This window comes from Polyodon spathula, chromosome 8 (assembly GCF_017654505.1).
Source record: "Polyodon spathula isolate WHYD16114869_AA chromosome 8, ASM1765450v1, whole genome shotgun sequence".
Classification (NCBI taxonomy): Eukaryota; Metazoa; Chordata; class Actinopteri; order Acipenseriformes; family Polyodontidae; genus Polyodon; species Polyodon spathula.
The window spans coordinates 49,365,149-49,381,990 of NC_054541.1; the positions used below are offsets into that span (position 1 = coordinate 49,365,149).

The 16,842-nt window shown below is 39.5% G+C and overlaps 2 protein-coding genes across 3 annotated transcripts in view; one reads left to right on the forward strand and one right to left on the reverse strand.

Moving 5' to 3' along the window:
- The first annotated feature begins 1,344 nt into the window (after positions 1-1,344).
- Positions 1,345-11,904, forward strand: pyroxd1 (pyridine nucleotide-disulphide oxidoreductase domain 1). Of its 2 annotated transcripts, none has more exons than XM_041258344.1 (12): positions 1,345-2,014; positions 3,849-3,929; positions 5,496-5,615; positions 7,257-7,385; positions 7,586-7,659; positions 7,806-7,966; positions 8,329-8,444; positions 9,242-9,380; positions 9,857-9,969; positions 10,548-10,670; positions 10,989-11,126; positions 11,557-11,904. In XM_041258344.1, exons 1-12 carry the CDS (start codon positions 1,937-1,939, stop codon positions 11,803-11,805), a joined length of 1,521 nt encoding a protein of 506 aa, XP_041114278.1. In that variant the 5' UTR covers positions 1,345-1,936; the 3' UTR covers positions 11,806-11,904. The 2 variants fall into 2 exon arrangements, with proteins under 2 accessions (XP_041114278.1, XP_041114279.1); XM_041258345.1 differs by having other exon boundaries at positions 1,349-2,014; positions 8,344-8,444.
- An 87-nt stretch (positions 11,905-11,991) lies between these two features.
- LOC121320109 (ATP-dependent DNA helicase Q1-like) overlaps positions 11,992-16,842 on the reverse strand; it is a 39,628-nt gene continuing 34,777 nt past the window's right edge. The window contains exons 15-16 of the mRNA XM_041258336.1: positions 14,031-14,219; positions 11,992-13,769 (exon numbers count right to left, since the gene is read on the reverse strand). Coding sequence (XP_041114270.1) covers positions 14,061-14,219 — 159 coding nt within the window. The 3' untranslated portion in view covers positions 11,992-13,769; positions 14,031-14,060. The remainder of the gene's footprint in view (positions 13,770-14,030; positions 14,220-16,842) is intronic.

Sequence of the window (16,842 nt, forward strand, 5' to 3'; positions counted from 1 at the left end):
CCTTACATAGTCTCCACTGCATGACCATGGCTTGGGCAGGAATGAGCGCTTATAAAACTGACATCACATGTGTAGTAAATTGATGAAAACAGTGAACGCAATGCCTGTGAAACTGTAGCATTTAATTAAACCAGTACTGTAGCAACAGAGCACTGACCTGTGAAGTAACGTTCTTACCTTAAGCTGCCCTTAGTATTCCAGGGATGGAAATAAGACTCCCAATGCAGAGCAGTTTGCCAGCTAAGGAGGAAGAACGACTGGGGTTGGTTCTCTTATAAAGGTTTACCACAGTATTTTTGCAGTTAGTCAATGCATTTACCATAGTTTGCCATGTTTATTAATATGCTTTAGCACATCTCTCTAGTCTTTATTATTCTTGCCTATGCTTTACCATGATTTCACTGTGCTTTATCACACTTTGCTGTGCTTTTACTCTGGGAAACTTTCATAAGGATTCTTACAGTTAACACACTAAGAAATTGCCCTTTTAATTAAAGCATGATCTTAAATTTAAATTAAGGTGCTGTGTACCAAATAATAGAACAAACTATTATGTTGATAAAGTTTGAAAGAAAGAAGTTTGTTTTTTAGTGATGATTTAAACAATTAACATGTATAATTTTAAAAAAATAGTTTATTGTCATTATTCTATTGGCTGACATATGGAAAGAAATATACCCAGTACCTTGATGAGAATCTACTCTCATAGCTAATCCACTCATGTAAAATGAATTTTGTGTTTCTGAATGCTTGTCTTTCACAGTGCTAACACATCAACAAAACATGCTGCGATTTTTGGACTGATATTTACCAACACAATTCCATATTCAATGAAACACACCCATTCCATATCTACCAGGGGTCTGCCTGTTTGTAAAGGCAAACTCTAAATTGCATCCTACATCTCAATCATTTCTTTAAAGGGTATCTTTTTTAGGTTCAGTCTACATTAACATGCTAAAATGTTTTTTTTTTCCAGACTCCTCATCACACACCCCCAATCAATTTTATTGACAAAAAAAATTGCAAATAAATTATGCATTCCTTGTGGTTTGAACCACAGACCTTAACCAGGTAGTGTCATCTTCAATCTCTTTCTGTTGCATAGCCCGATACACCTTGTCTAAATGAAATGCAACCCAATCGTGGAAAAGGGCGTTAATGTTATAAATAGACAGGAGAAGCATCTGGCCAGAAAAAAAATAGCTATAGTATAAAAACTGGAATTATATGCCAGAATATTTATCATTTATGACATATGTTTTTATATCATCCGTACAAGCATGTTTATCAGCACTGTCACGACCGATTCATTTCCAGCACTCTGCTACACACTCTGTTAAAAATATAACGGCTGGTTCAAATGTTCACGAACTCGGAGTCATTTTAATTAAACAGGCTTTCGGGTTTTTTATTTTTTTTTTTTTATTTCAAGTCTTCTGGTACCGTTTGTGTTACAAAGAGCCCACCAACAAATAATAACAACCATGCTTCTGTCTTTCGAAGTTCTTTAAAAAATGTCATTATATTATTAAATAATATCTTCTTTTTAGTATCACTGGCGATACTGCAAGATGTATAATGATTGTACGTGGTACAGCGTTGATGTGTAACCCTTTTACGCTGTAATTGTTGCCACTCGGATGATTTGGGGAAGCACTTAAGTACTCGCCTTTTACATGATTACGTTTGACCTTCTCACGGTACCGTAGTTTCATTTTGGTCTTCGTAAGCCCTTCTAAAATCCTGCTGTTTACTGTGTTTGGTTTGAATTGCAGTTACACGCCGGCTGGTTTGCATATTGTCTTGCAGCTATACGCACTCTTAGTTGGTGATCGATCTTTTCCAGCGTTGCTCGTGTAACACCGCGGAAGTGACACTGTGTCCCACCGCTTCTCGGTTGTACTCGGCTTTGCAAAGGAAACTACAGAAAGCGATGGCGGCTGCAGAATCACAGAGGTGCAAGTTTTTAATCGTTGGTGGAGGCATCGCAGGGGTCACATGCGCTGAGCAGGTTAGCAGGTTGAGTTTAACTGAAAATCGCATTTCACTTAAGTTCTGTACGGTCAGAAGTGTGAAACTAAAGTAGCGGTAATTTGTTTGTGTCACGATTGTGGTAAAATGGTGCACAGCCAGTTGCTGTTATGAATTTACATTTACATTTTCAGAAAGCGCACGGTTATTGTTGTAAATTATTACTGTTAGTCAAGTCTACGAGATTTGACCCTTATTTTGTTATGTCAGTGCTATAGATTTGTAGGCGTTACCTCGTCATTTACTTCCTGTGTTGCACTAAATATTACCCCACCCAGTTTGTTTATGGCTACAGCACAAGTGCTCAGGTGAGTTCCAGCGACCTGTTAAAAAAAAAAAAAAAAAAAAAACGCTGGGGCACAAAAAATCTGGTAAAGGTAATGGATTTTGCTGCTGCACAAAACACATTCTTTATATAAAATGAATTTTCCTTTCAAAAATGGATAAGGCCGATTGGAGAGAGAAGTCTCTTTCTTCCCCCCCAGGCGTGCTGTTAAACTACTAGCAGCAGTCTTTTGGAGGTTTCTTACTGGCAGTAGATGTTTTTCTGATAAGAAGAAACCCCAAAAGGGTGCTGTCACTCCAAAGTTAAGTTTTGAAAACTAAAAAGGTTTAAACAGCAAAACAACGTGGGCCTGCTGGTTAAATCCTTCTGCTTAAGAAGTTCAGAAAACGTGTTCTGCAAGTAGCCTCTTCTGCAGTGTTTTTGTTAAATGCTGTCTGTATGTCTCAGTATTGTTATTGTGACGCTGTTGTCATAGCCATGCTGTTCTCGAAGGTGAAGTCACCCCTCCCCTGTTTTAACACCGTTATTAGGCAGTGCGAAATTTTGGGTTGCAGTGCTCATACAAATCCTGCCCCTGTCCCAGGAGATGGCTTGTCCACCTCTCTCCGCAACAGATGTAACATGGCGCTGCTGTTTTCTCTCACTAAGACATTTTATTAATATGCAGAGGCTAAGGGCGATTTTACAGAAGAGCTCTTGTTTCATAACAAGCAATCATAGCTGCACTGTGACATACTGGAAGCACGCAGTATTTTACACAAGTGTGTGTTTGTCAGGAAAGTTAACGGTGCAGAGAGGCACTCCCATCGTTTCGTTTTGCACAGATATGTATAGTTGCATGGTATCTTCCAATGTGTAACCTTTTGTACACTCTGTTTTCAGTCCAGTTTGTTTACATTCCCCATAGTTAGTTTTAACTGCCCATTCACTGAGTCACATACCACTGTTAAGAACATGCTGCAACAGCAGTTATACATGCAAAAAAGCAACAAAAAAAGAGAAGTTTCACACACCTTGTTTTTGTCTTTTTCATCCACATCCTTCAACTGAGGACTAATTAGAATGGAGCTCTGTGTATTACTGATAGCACAGTAAAGTGCCTCACTCCCCCTGTGTTTTATTAGATGCTGTCATTTCGCATGGCTTGTAAGTACATGTGGAAATTGAAATTATGTCGTAACATCCCTAGTTAGCTAAGCTTAATAACAGGGTGCAGTCAGTGCTTCTGTAATCTCTCGGATCTGCTGTTAGCCTTTGCTCTTTACATGATCTGTATAAGGTGAACCTCTGGGAATGAGCATCTACCCAATAAACATACTATACTGTACCCAGCAGTGACCTGGACCTGGTTTTTGTGCTGCATTTGAAATAGGGACTAATAAGGAGTCACTTCTGTTGGCTCCCTTTAAATACTTTGAAGTCTCCCCAAACCCTCCTTTGTCCTCATATAAGCAGGTTCAGTTCTCTCTGTCTAATAATACAGACATATAAAGTTTCACATGTAAATAAAACCTTTGTCTGTTTATAGCTTGCCTCCCAGTTTCCATCTGATGAAATCATCCTACTCACTGCGTCCCCTCTAATTAAAGCTGTAACGCATTTCAAACAGGTAAGAGATTAAAAGCCACTTCTGTGTATGAGATGCCTTGTTAAGTCCTAATACTGTAACTAACATTAGACACTAAACCAGAAGATTCAGAGAAGACTTTAGTAAGTACTTTCTTTTAACTAGAATAAAGTAGATTCTTTTTTTGTACTGGGATTAATGACCATGTATTGGGAGCGGGGGGGAAGCCACCTCACTGTTTCACAGCAGAAACGTCAAACACCCACAATGCTTACAGTGGTTGTGGTTATAGTCTGTGTATACTTTTACTTGAGATGTTACGTGAGATGTTTGTTCTAAATAATTGTATAATTGACTAGATTGTATGTATCTGTATATGAAATGCTGGCGCAGACAATTTGAGCCTCACTCCTCACTCAGTCTCTGTCAGGGAAAATGCTTTAGTAAGTTCTAACCCTAACCTCACTCCTCACTCAGTCTCTGTCCGGGAAAATGCTACAGTAAGTTCTAACCCTAACCTCACTCCTCACTCAGTCTCTGTCAGAGAGAATGCTTCAGTAAGTTGTAACCCTAACCTCACTCCTCACCCAATCTCTGTCAGGGAGCATGCCACCTTAAATTCTAACCCTAACCCTAACCCTAACCTCACTCCTCACTGAGTCTCTGTCAGGGAGAATGCTACAGTAAGTTCTAACCTTAACCTCACTCCTCACTGAGTCTCTGTCAGGGAGAATGCTTCAGTAAGTTCTAACCCTAGTCCTAAGCTCACTCCTCACTCAGTCTCTGTCAGGGAGAATACTTCAGTAAGTTCTAACCCTAACCCTAACCCTAACCTCACTCCTCACTGAGTCTCTGTCAGGGAGAATACTTCAGTAAGTTCTAACCCTAACCCTAAGCTCACTCCTCACTCAGTCTCTGTCAGGGAGAATACTTCAGTAAGTTCTAACCCTAACCTCACTCCTCACTCAGTCTCTGTCAGGGAGAATGCTACAGTAAGTTCTAACCCTAGCCCTAAGCTCACTCCTCACTCAGTCTCTGTCAGGGAGAATACTTCACTAAGTTCTAACCCTAACCCTAACCTCACTCCTCACTCAGTCTCTGTCAGGGAGAATGCTACAGTAAGTTCTAACCCTAGCCCAAACCCTAACCTCACTCCTCACTCAGTCTCTGTCAGGGAGAATGCTTCAGTAAGTTCTAACCCTAACCCTAACCCTAACCTCACTCCTCACTCAGTCTCTGTCAGGGAGAATGCTTCAGTAAGTTCTAACCCTAACCCTAACCCTAACCTCACTCCTCACTCAGTCTCTGTCAGGGAGAATGCTTCAGTAAGTTCTAACCCTAACCTCACTCCTCACTCAGTCTCTGTCAGGGAGAATGCTTCAGTAAGTTCTAACCCTAACCCTAACCTCACTCCTCACTCAGTCTCTGTCAGGGAGAATGCTACAGTAAATTCTAACCCTAACCCTAACCTTAACCTCACTCCTCACTCAGTCTCTGCCAGGGAGAATACTACAATAAGTTCTAACCCTAACCTCACTTCTCACTCAGTCTCTGCCAGGGAGACTGCTACAATAAGTTCTAACCCCATTCTTTGTTTTGAACTGGAAGGTCTCTAAAGTTCTAGAAGATTTTGATGTGGAAGAGCAGCCCCACAGTTTCTTGGAAGAGAGGAACCCGAACGTCCGAGTGATCCAGTCTGCAGTGAAGGCACTGGCAGCAAACCAGCACGTAACAAATACACCTTCTTTGTTTCCCTTAACACTTGGTTTGCTTTTCTTTCATAATACTGTTCACTACCACTTAATAAATCAGTAATCAATAAGTCAAAAACTCTGTGTGCCTCCTATTGTAGTTTTCAATAGTGGCCCACAATGTCCTTGAATAGATAGATAGATATGTGTAGTTTTTCTAGTTTATTTGTCTTTTAATATTTCTTACATTTTGGAAAACAAATAGAAGAAATTATATATGTAGACCCACATTGTGTGCATGTGTTCGTTTCATTTTGAATGTGATCATGAATCTGTTGCGCTTTGCTTGTGCACCGGCTAGCATTACAAGCAGCAGCATGAGGTTTCATTGACAGATCAGTCACTGTGCTCTGTTGCAGGTTCTGGGAGTGTTGCAAGACCTGCTTTTCATGTTCACTGCATCAGAATTCCAGAGGTGTTACTGCTTCTTACTTAAGCAAGAATGAGTTTGTTTTTAAGGGTAGTTTGCCTGGTGATAAATATTATCATTTCTAATGAAGCTCACAATAGTAGCATTGATGTTTGCTGTAGGTTATTGTGGAGGGCCTTGTAAGAGAGTATCATGACAAGTGTCCAAGTGGGCAGGAATTATGCAAAAGAAAAAAGACGCAGTAAACTGCTCACTATTACTGTTTCCATTGAAAATCTAAATTCAGCACAGTCTTTTTACACAAAGGGTAAGGCTTCAAGCGCTTCTCTTCAATTACCACATTGACACAAGGTAAATAATTGTGGCTAGCACTTGAACACAATACCCTAACCCGATGGTCCTGGACTGCAGTACATTCCTGTCCAGCATCACATCTGAGTTTAACTTGTCTATCGGGGCGGTCAGTAATCGATTACCACATGCACATGGGCTGCTTGGACGTATTGACAATCTCATAGTACATCTCATGTTGGAATGCACTCATCACACAATTAACAAAGACATTTTCTACACAAGTGCTCTTATATTTTGTACCTTTAAGTACTTTAAAACATTCAAGATTACTTTTGACCTTGCTGCCTGCTGCCATGTTTGTGTTGGACTTAAATCAGACGGGCACATTGTATAATTTACAAACAAGCAGCATTGTAGCGTACCCATGTAGCCCATGTTTAGAGCTTAAATAGGCCTTGTTTATAATTAGCCGAATGGATACCCACATACCCAGGCATTTTCAGGATGCTTTGAGATTTCCAGTATCTATCTATCTGTCTGTCTGTCGTATATCTGAGCACTTCTTGCTTTGATCTGGAAGCTCTTTAGCATACTTCAGCAGTTCAGTCTATTCCCGGAGAGTCTCCTGAGTGTTGTGGTGCAGAGGAGAACAGTGGAGACAGGCAGAGTCAGAGGGAGGGGATTGGGAGATTTAATAAGTAAATACTGCAGTTAACCTGTAAGCAGCCAGTAGAGATTGCAGAGAATCGGAGTGACTTGGATTGATTTTTCTGTGGGAGTCACGTGGAGCTGCATATGGGAAAAAAAAAAAAAAAGTTTTGAAGGAGAAAAGGGTTCAGGAAAAAAGTCCTCAACACTGCCACTGTGTGGATGCTCATGGTAATACGTTAAGGTACTGTTTCTAACCTTGTCATGGTAATCTTTTTTCACATGCTTGTTTTTGGGGGATTTTAGACAGTATGCACCGAAGATGGGAGACGTTATGTATATGAGAAGTTGTGCATATGTGCAGGAGGGAGACCCAAGTTGATCACCCACGGCAACCCTCACGTGCTTGGAATCCGTGACACAGACAGTGCACAGGTAAAGAACGGCAGGCAGTGCTTTGTGTAAGTCCGAGCCATCTCCATTCACAGAGCTGACACTTGTTCAAGTTTCTTGTGTTTTGCTGGCAATACACAGTAGTGCCCCAGAGGTTTCTTGTACTTTGTCTTTCAGTGACAATTGATTTCCTGTATCTTATGATTAGTGGGGTTCTCTTTGTTGCTTTTGTTTGCATGCAGGTGTTTCAGAAACGTTTGTCCAGCGCCAGGAGAATTGCCTTGGTGGGGAATGGAGGAATAGCTCTGGAGCTTGTGTAAGTAACTTTTCACCTGGTTTGGTAAACAAGCAAGTAAGAAAGGAGTCCCCAGTTTCTCAAAGACAAGGCGTGTGTGATTCAATGATTTGGTTTTCCAGGTTCCTTTGGCATTGGATTAACAGGGTATTTGCTGTCCTCTCCAGGTATGAAATAGAGGGCTGTGAAGTGATCTGGGCTGTAAAGGATAAAGCCATGGGAAACACATTCTTTGATGCTGGAGCAGCTCAGTTTTTAGTTCCTCAGTTGGAATCTGCGAAGCCGAAGCCCCCAGCAACTTGTAAAAGGACTAAATACACCACCGAAGGTAACCTTGTGTTATTAGCACTGATTAAATACACCCCAAAGGTAACCTTGTGTTATTAACACTAACAACATTATCACTGCTCCCCTTTTTACTTGTGCTTCTCCCTGATCACTGCTGATGATGTAGGCCACTCCCACGGTCTTGGTTAAGTGTTAAAGTCTGTTTAACCAGCACATTGCTTAGACCCTGCATGTATCTATAGACTTCTCTCTGTTTATTTAAAGGAATGAAATTGTCATTTGTGTTATGCAGAGGGTTGGCACGCTGTGCAGAGTGTTTCGTTTGCTTTGATTTGAGCTGCTGCTAAGCATCACCTTTGAATGCACTGGTGACCGCGTGTTGTGATCGCAGTTTATTTCCAGCTTTCTTTGTTCTAGGTCCCAAACATCAGGAACAAAGTGCTGCTGAAGGGGGAGAGCTTGGCAGCGCCCTGGGGCCCGATTGGCATGAAGGAATGAAACTCAAAGGGACTAAAGAGGTGATTGTTTTAGGACACTAAAAATAATCAGGCACATGAGTCTGCAGCTTTGTGTTTTTCTTTACCCTGTGGAAAAGTAGCAGTCACGCCCGAGAGTTATATATAGCGTGCCAATTCCACCAGACTCTAGGCATTGGTGGGCTATAGTGCATGTTATATATTAGAAATATAGAGCGGTTTCAGATATTTAATCAGTCATTTAGCAGTCTGATGGTTTAAAACACGGTTATTGATGATAATACAGTATAATGAATAAACTAGACTGAATAAATCTTCTGATAAAATCAAGGCAATTGATTATTACTGCAAACCTTGGAACTGACACATATAAATAAATACTTAATTAACTTTGAAACTTTCAGTGACGGTATATATTTTTTTCATATATCAAAAATAAAAATGACAAATAATAAAAAGTAGACTTCTCAATGTGCACTCATTCAGTGTTTCTGTATTAACTGCTCTGTGGTGGTCACAGCTCCTAGTCGACCTGTCACAGCACGTACAAGCTTTTTACACATGTCTGCGGTATCTCTTTGTTACGCTTCTCAACGGGGCAGTACGAAGACTTTCACCACCCTCTTCGACTCAAGTTGATGATTAGATTCAGAACTGGGGTGGGAGATACGGAGCACATGTTTCCAACACCCAGTGCTTTTATAACTCATGCTCCCATTCAATAACATCCATTGATTTGTGTTTTACTAACCAGTAACAGTTTGATACTTGGTATTTATTAACACATTTTAGTACATCGTTTTCCCTGGGGCACCTTTAACAGTGTTTGCGATTTTCAGGTTTTGCACAAAGTCCACTTTGAGTACCAGTGTGAAATCAGTCAAATATACCAACCGGAGGAATTCACAAAGTTAATGAAAACACCCCTGGCATTCCCAGAGCATGGTTCAGATCAAACGGAATCAACAGCAGATAAAGGTACGTGTCAAAGTGCACTGATGCATTTAGGGCTTCATTAGATAGAGGTGTGTGTTCGTGTGCTCATGCATTTAGGGGTTCATTAGATAGAGGTGTGTGTTAGTGTGCTCATGCATTTAGGGGTTCATTAGATAGAGGTGTGTGTTAGTGTGCTCATGCATTTAGGGGTTCATTAGATAGAGGTGTGTGTTAGTGTGCTCATGCATTTAGGGGTTCATTGGTTCAGTACAGTATTTGTAATTGGATGATTTTGTTCTTGGGTATAAACAATCGCACACTTTGGATTTTGTTCAATGCAGTATGTGCAATAAAAAGACCCTTCATCCCTACCTAGTGGTGACTTTGTAGATTGCATGTTAAAAAAATGTACACTGGAGAGAAGTGTATACAGGGTGTTAAGAATGTGCCCTCTGTCCCTTTTTAAAACATGAGTCCGGTTCAAATGTATTGCAGTTTAACAGATTTTTTTTTTCCAGAGCTTTGGCCAGTGTACATAGAGTTAACCAACGGGAAGGTGTATGGCTGTGATTTCATTGTTAGTGCAACCGGAGTTATCCCAAACACTGAGCCTTTTGTCAGTGGTAACAATGTAAGCATGGATACTTCTGCTTTATAACAATGTAAATTGGCACACAGGCTCAGTTTTATACTAAAATATAATCCAGTGGTGTCTGTTTCCTGCAGTCTTCCATAGTTCAGCATTGTAGTGTTGTAAATATATATATTATTAAAATAGACCAGTGCATGCAGTGTTATGTGACACATTGTGCTTTTGGATTTTGAACTGCAGGGTAAACCACTCAAATCTATAAATCTGATTAAGAATTGAGTCAAAGCTTAATAGGTCATATTTCCCTACTGTTCACTCAGTGGCCACTATGGGTAAAAAAAAACAAAACTTTGTGTGTATCTGTGTGTGTGTGTGTGTGTGTGTATATGTATATGTATATATATATATATATATATATATATATATATATATATATATATATATATATATAGTATGATTTGACCATTTGCAAAGTTGTATACAACATCTCTGTCAAAGTAAAGTTGTTCATGTTGAAATATCCTTTCAAAATGTAAACAAGTTTTTTAATATTCTTTCATTTAAAATGTTCCTAGAGTATTAATTATTTTACAGATTTATTTGTTTTGATGTTGTAGCTTGAAGTAGCTGAAGATTGTGGCCTTAAAGTCAATGAACACATGCGCACCTCGGAGCCTGATGTCTATGCAGCTGGAGATGTGTGCACCACTGCATGGGAGCCCAGCTCTCTGTGGCAGCAGGTAAGACTATAGAGATATTGATCCGGTCACACTGTATTTACACAGTGGTTACTTAGTGAATGCACAGATACTCACATAATTACAATGCTATTATGCATAGTTACAATGTACTTAATGCATACATATGTAAGTGCACAATTGTATCTCAAAAGGGTTAGGATTATGTGCAAAAAGATTTACACATTAAGTGCATTGTACGTGTGCATGTATTTATTTATTTATTTTTTTTAACAAAGTAACTACTATGCAAATACACAGTAATTAGAGGAACTCAGTGTAAAGTGTGTGTGTGTCATGTTCTGTATGTATTTTTTTTAGATGAGGTTGTGGACACAAGCCCGGCAGATGGGGTGGTATGCAGCAAAGTGCATGGCAGCAGATACACTGGGAGAGTCTATTGAGATGGACTTCTGCTTTGAGCTCTTTGCGCACATCACTAAGTTTTTCAATCATAAGGTGAGTATGAACCATGGCATGTACTGAAAGACGCTTTCCAGTCTTCTGGGTCCTGGGGTATTGGTTATTATGTCCAAGCTTTCAGTCAAATAAATAAGTGGTTTTCTGTCTTAAATTCACTGTCTTCTGAAAGACTTCTAGTAAAAACATTTGTCACTGCATTTATTTCTTTTAGTACTGTATTTCTTAATGTATAGATGAATAATAATAATAATAATAATAATAATAATAATAATAATAATAATAATAATAATGAGATATATAACACAATACTTCTCACCTCTTCAGAAACAGATCTCAAATAGGCATATGTGACGAATTCATTCTGGAAATGACGGTGTACAAGTGAAAAGCATTTTTCCCCACATAATGACACCTCTGATCTCCCCAGCACACACATGTACCATGCCGTGCGTTCCTTGTGTTCCAGGTGGTCTTACTGGGAAAGTACAATGCTCAGGGCCTGGGCAGCGATCACCAGCTGCTTCTGCGATGCACTAAAGGGCATGAATACGTGAAGGTGGTCATGCAGAATGGGAGGATGATGGGCGCTGTGCTCATTGGGGAAACAGACCTGGAGGAAACATTTGAAAACCTGATCCTGAACCAGATGGACCTGTCTGCGTACGGGGAGGACCTTCTGAACCCCAATATCGATATAGAGGACTACTTCGATTAGTGATGAGCAGAAATGAATATCCGTGGAAGACAGACGGTGCTCAAGGGACACTGTGGAAACTGGTGTGCGATTCAGCGTTCAAAGAAGCCTCTTTTTATTAAGTGAAGGGAAAGAATACATCCACAGTAATGACTTCAGTGTATGTAAGGAAAATGTAAAGCATAAAAAAAAGCCAAGGACACATGATTAATTTATTTTTTTTAATTTCCAAAATTTATTGTAGCGTACAATGTGTTTAATAAAAGCCTACAACCTTTACAGGTTCAGTAGTGATTGCAGAACTAATTACATTTTTTTTCATCTTTTTAAAGCATGTGAATTATACAAAATAAAATGCTTACCACACTTCTGTATCAGTGAGCTGTCACCCAGCAAAATGTGTTGATTACTGGTGACTATGCTCTGAAAATAAAATGCCCACATTACAAAATAAATTTGCTAAAAGCAGTGGACACACTGTGTAATCACACTCAAAAAAACACAAACCTTAATGTTAGCGTACGCTCATTATGACGTGGCTAGTGCAGTCAACTATACATTTTAACAAAAGTCAAGGATAATCAAAACCTTGCTACTAGAAAGTGAAAATATTACAACTGGATACCTGAGGCAGAAAGCAGCGAATGCATTCTGAGTTGCAGTACACATTTCATCTCCAGCTGGCCAACAGAACAGCAAATCATTTTTCTTCTAATCACATCATGCAAAACAAAATAAGTGTACAGTTTTGTTTTAAAGCAGGGAGGCAGACTCTGGGCTAAGTTTTTAACATTGGCCTAATTAGGAAACACCACATACTGCACCTCCTGTACAGGTCCTTTATAATTAAGGCTCACGGGACAACAAGAATGACACAAACTGCTTTGCAATGGGAGTCTTAAATTAGTCTGTGCTAAGTGCCAATCAACAGGGTACTCAAATACAAGTATACTTTGCAGACTACAGTAAGTGTCAATTAACCGTGTATACTGTAACAGATACACTAAGATTTATAATTTTTATTTATAATTGTGAAAATCCCAAATTCTGCTTACCAGTCGATTTGTACAGCTTTGTATTTCAGGTATTGTGCGGAATACCCATCTTGGAATACCGGCAGTATTAACCTATTATATTCCAAAGCCACAGAAAGAAGTGCTTAGCAGTTGAGCAAGACGGCTGAGGAATGCTTTTGTAGATCTTAATAATAATTACAATTGTTTTTTGAATTGCTAAAATGAAACCCTAAAGAGCAAACACACACACAGAGATCAAGGCCTGAAAATGTTGACTAAACTATTTGGTAACCTTTCTGTCACTTCCTAATGAAGTATTTTTGTTGCATACTGGCCCGTCTCCACAGACTCCTAACAGTCCTGATTAACGAAGGCCCACAATTGAGTCTCATATTTCTGAGGGGGCCTTTATCCTCGTAATCAGAGTCTTGCAGGTTTTCCTTGGAAATATAATTGATTCTTTGCAGCTGTTTGGAGTAATAACTGTGCAGGTGACTCAGTTCTTCAACCGCAGCTGCAGAAATAATTAATATTTCAGACGGAGCACTCACCAGATTTGCTTTGTGTTGGCACTTGTGTTCCCCTGCAGGAGCTTGAGCGGGGTCCTGCCTGTTCTTTCTCTTCTTCTCTTTGGGTGTGTTTTCCTTCTGCTTCGCTCTAACTGGTGAAGCCCCAGCTGGGCATGCTGAAGGACTGTCCGCGTGGCTTTCTTTCTCTTTTATCTATTTGCACGTCAACCTCTATGGCTGCATTAACAGGTCGATCGCAGAGTTCCGTTTCGTTATCACTGATTTGCGGTGCCTCTTCTGAAACCTGGGTTTCTAAGGGGCTTGGGTTACACTGTGCAGCCTTGTCACGCTGCAGGTTTCTTGTTTTCTTCGTTGATTTTCTCTTTTGTACAGAGGGGTTGTCCCCAATAGGCAATGTAGGAGAGCTCTCAGCCTCAGATATCGGTGGCAATATATCATCCTGCAGGAAGATTCAGAAACAGAATTAATACTTAAAAAACGAGCAAAAATCATGCACCATCATGCGTAACCCACAATGCACTCTCTAGCGAACACGTTAGTACCCATGTTACAGATTACCCGCCGTTAGTATGACAGCATGAACTGTAACATGCACAGGAAACATGCTCCATTATTTATTTATTTTTATATTGATGCTTCACTTAATGTGACGAAAGGAAAAGGGTTTGTTATAAATTGGAAATTATGTAATCGACTGTACTTTTCTTGTTCTCCTGGAAGACTCAATCAATCACTTTCTTGATTTTCTTGGATTTCCAGCGTCGTCAGGAAGAGATCTCTTCCGCTGCCCCCCTTCCTTCTTTATTCCTGCACTATTTTTACCTCCTCCTCCTCCTCCTCCTCCTTGTTCGCTTGTATGGGCAGACTTGGAATCCATAGGGGACTTTACCTGTGGATTATTAATGCAATCCAGGACCGTGAGACCGTATATAAAAACTGAGAAACAGGGATTAAAGCTTATAGTTATATCCAGCGGTAATGTCAGCATTGATAAAGCGGTATGCTTGGAACAACAATAAGCTTGTCAATTCCTGGTCTTGTTAATGTAACAGGAGGGCACAGTGTATTAAAAGGACAATACTAAAAGCCTGGTCAGGGTTAAATTAAACTTTTAACAAAAACAGATTGGTTCTTAATATTGTGCAAAAAAGTGTGAAGATCGTAGCTAAACTTGGATTTGTTAGCGAAACGTCCGAGACTCAATCACAAGTGCACATATATTACCTTCTGCAGCACAGCGTGAACACAAGACATTCATTTGCATGGGAGGCACTATTATTGTTATTTGCAATCTAGATGGATTTGTATATATAAACATAGGGTGGTTCAAAATCACCATGAGCAGGTCATTTTTTGAACAGCTTTGTACATTAGAATTAGCATTGCACTAGAAGACAGAGGAAGATCCTAAGTTTTACGTCACAAATCAGGGCGCAGTTACAGTGCAACAGAAGCCTGATAAATATCTTGCTAGCAATAATTCCTGGCAGTTTTGTGATTGAGTGATATGCAAGATATGAGAAAAAACAAACATGAAATTACATGACTCTTAAATAAGTCATTACAAGTAAAAATTAAAATTTGTAATTTTTCAGTGTTTGTAAAGTACATAAATAAGCCAAACTCGCCTGGCTGTAAAAGTAAAAAAATATAACGATTTTACTAGACTGCTGGTATAAAAGCATTGTTAAAACGTAAATTCACCCACCACCAGTTACTGAAAATACAAACTTGGCCAGGTTGGCGTTCAGAATAGCAGGCAAAAACCAGGGGTAAAATAATTGGGCACACAAAATAAAAATGTTTTTTTTATATATATATATATATATATATATATATATATATATATATATATATATATATATATATATATATATATATATTATATATATATATATATTATATATTATATAAACCTGCTCACATCCTCAGCATTCATTAAGGTAGCAGTCATCAAGGAAATATAAGAGAGGGAGAAAGAGAAAAGAAATTGAGTAGAGAATTAAAAAAAAAAGAAAAAAAAAAGCATAATGAACAGTTTTACAAGGGAAAAAAATACATACTACAGTTTAAGGTCACATCTAACTAGAAATATAGAACCGTTAAGTGTTATGCAAACACAAGGTTAAGATATATGGTCTCAGCTATTTATGAAACCCTGTAAAGCCCGGGACAGACAAGCGCAGTGTGGCACCGCTGGGCATTTTCACAGTGCAATACCGCTAGTCCGCACCCGGGCACACACGAGAGGTATGCACTACGCGACTGACTATTCTTACAGTACTGCAGAAAAAATGAATGGCACAGTAGCTATCAGTATCACATCGAGGGCAGTGGACCTGAATATAATTTACATATATGGCCAAAAATTTTGCATGACCTAGAATGTTAGGATGGAGACAATTTAATTAAAAAAAAAAAAAAGTATTTCTTACATAATTTAGATATTTTATTTGACATCATGCAAACCAAAGAAACTACAAAATGATATCGCAAAAGTTTACCAGACACTACAATAGTACTACAGTATTTCATGTTAGCTTCCTACATGTCATATTTTTCAATTTTTGGAAAACTACAAAGCGATATACCATTCAATGTTAATGTAACATTATTCAGCAGGTTTCATTTGTCTTTATGAAGCAAAAATAATAAAATTCTATAGGGTGACCCCCCCCCCCCCCCACCCCCCCCCCCCCCCCCCCCCCCCCCCCCCACAACCCCCCCCCCCCCGAAAAAACTTTTGGCCATAACTATACTGACCCCCCCCCCCCCCCCCCCCCCCAATAAAAACAGTTGTTTGTTTACCAAAGTTATTTTTCTGTCATTTATGTGCAGGTGTATGAAATGAGTGATCAACTTAGCAAAGAAACACACAATACATTGCTAACAGCAAGCAACCTACTGCTGAAGTGTTAGAAAATCGATTCTTTTACAGCCAGCGATTTAGTAAAAATAGTAGCGAACTACAGAAAACCTGGTTACAGGAAGGATGCTTATCAGGGCGATCTATAGAATACTGACCTGCCTGTCCTTGTATGAAATATTGGAGAGATCAAACACTTCAGGGTGCTTGGACACCTCTGTCCAAAACAGTTTCATTCATGATTTTTCCTGTCAAGCACGTGTCACACTACTTGGCGGTTAATCAACTCATGGTACCACGCAGCAGCCAGAAAAAAATAAAAATGAAATCGCTCTGGGTTTCATTTGATTGGAGCACCACCACAGGGCTAGTGGTATCGCCCCGAGCAGACCTGTCCAGCGCCATATGAACACAATGGCAGGGATACAGGCAGCAAAATGACTCGCGGGCCGCGCCTGTCTGTTTCAGGCTTAAGGCAGAACTGAAATAAGCACAAGCACTTGGAACAATTTTTCCTCACTACAGCGACAGAACAGAAGACAACAAATGACTTTTAGCAGAATGTGTTTGGTTTTTCTTAACAAAGCAATGGTAATACATACTAGGAAAGATTTACTGGAATTATTGAGGTAGCTCTTAGGCTTTT

What these genes read in the sequence shown, in the direction of transcription:
- pyroxd1 (XM_041258344.1), top strand. Translation starts at nt 1,937, where the DNA reads ATGGCGGCTGCAGAATCACAGAGGTGCAAGTTTTTAATCGTTGGTGGA. An exon ending in GGGTCACATGCGCTGAGCAG is followed by an intron (nt 2,015 to 3,848) that starts GTTAGCAGGTTG and finishes GTCTGTTTATAG; the next exon opens with CTTGCCTCCCAGTTTCCATC. An exon ending in GGAATCAACAGCAGATAAAG is followed by an intron (nt 9,381 to 9,856) that starts GTACGTGTCAAA and finishes TTTTTTTTCCAG; the next exon opens with AGCTTTGGCCAGTGTACATA.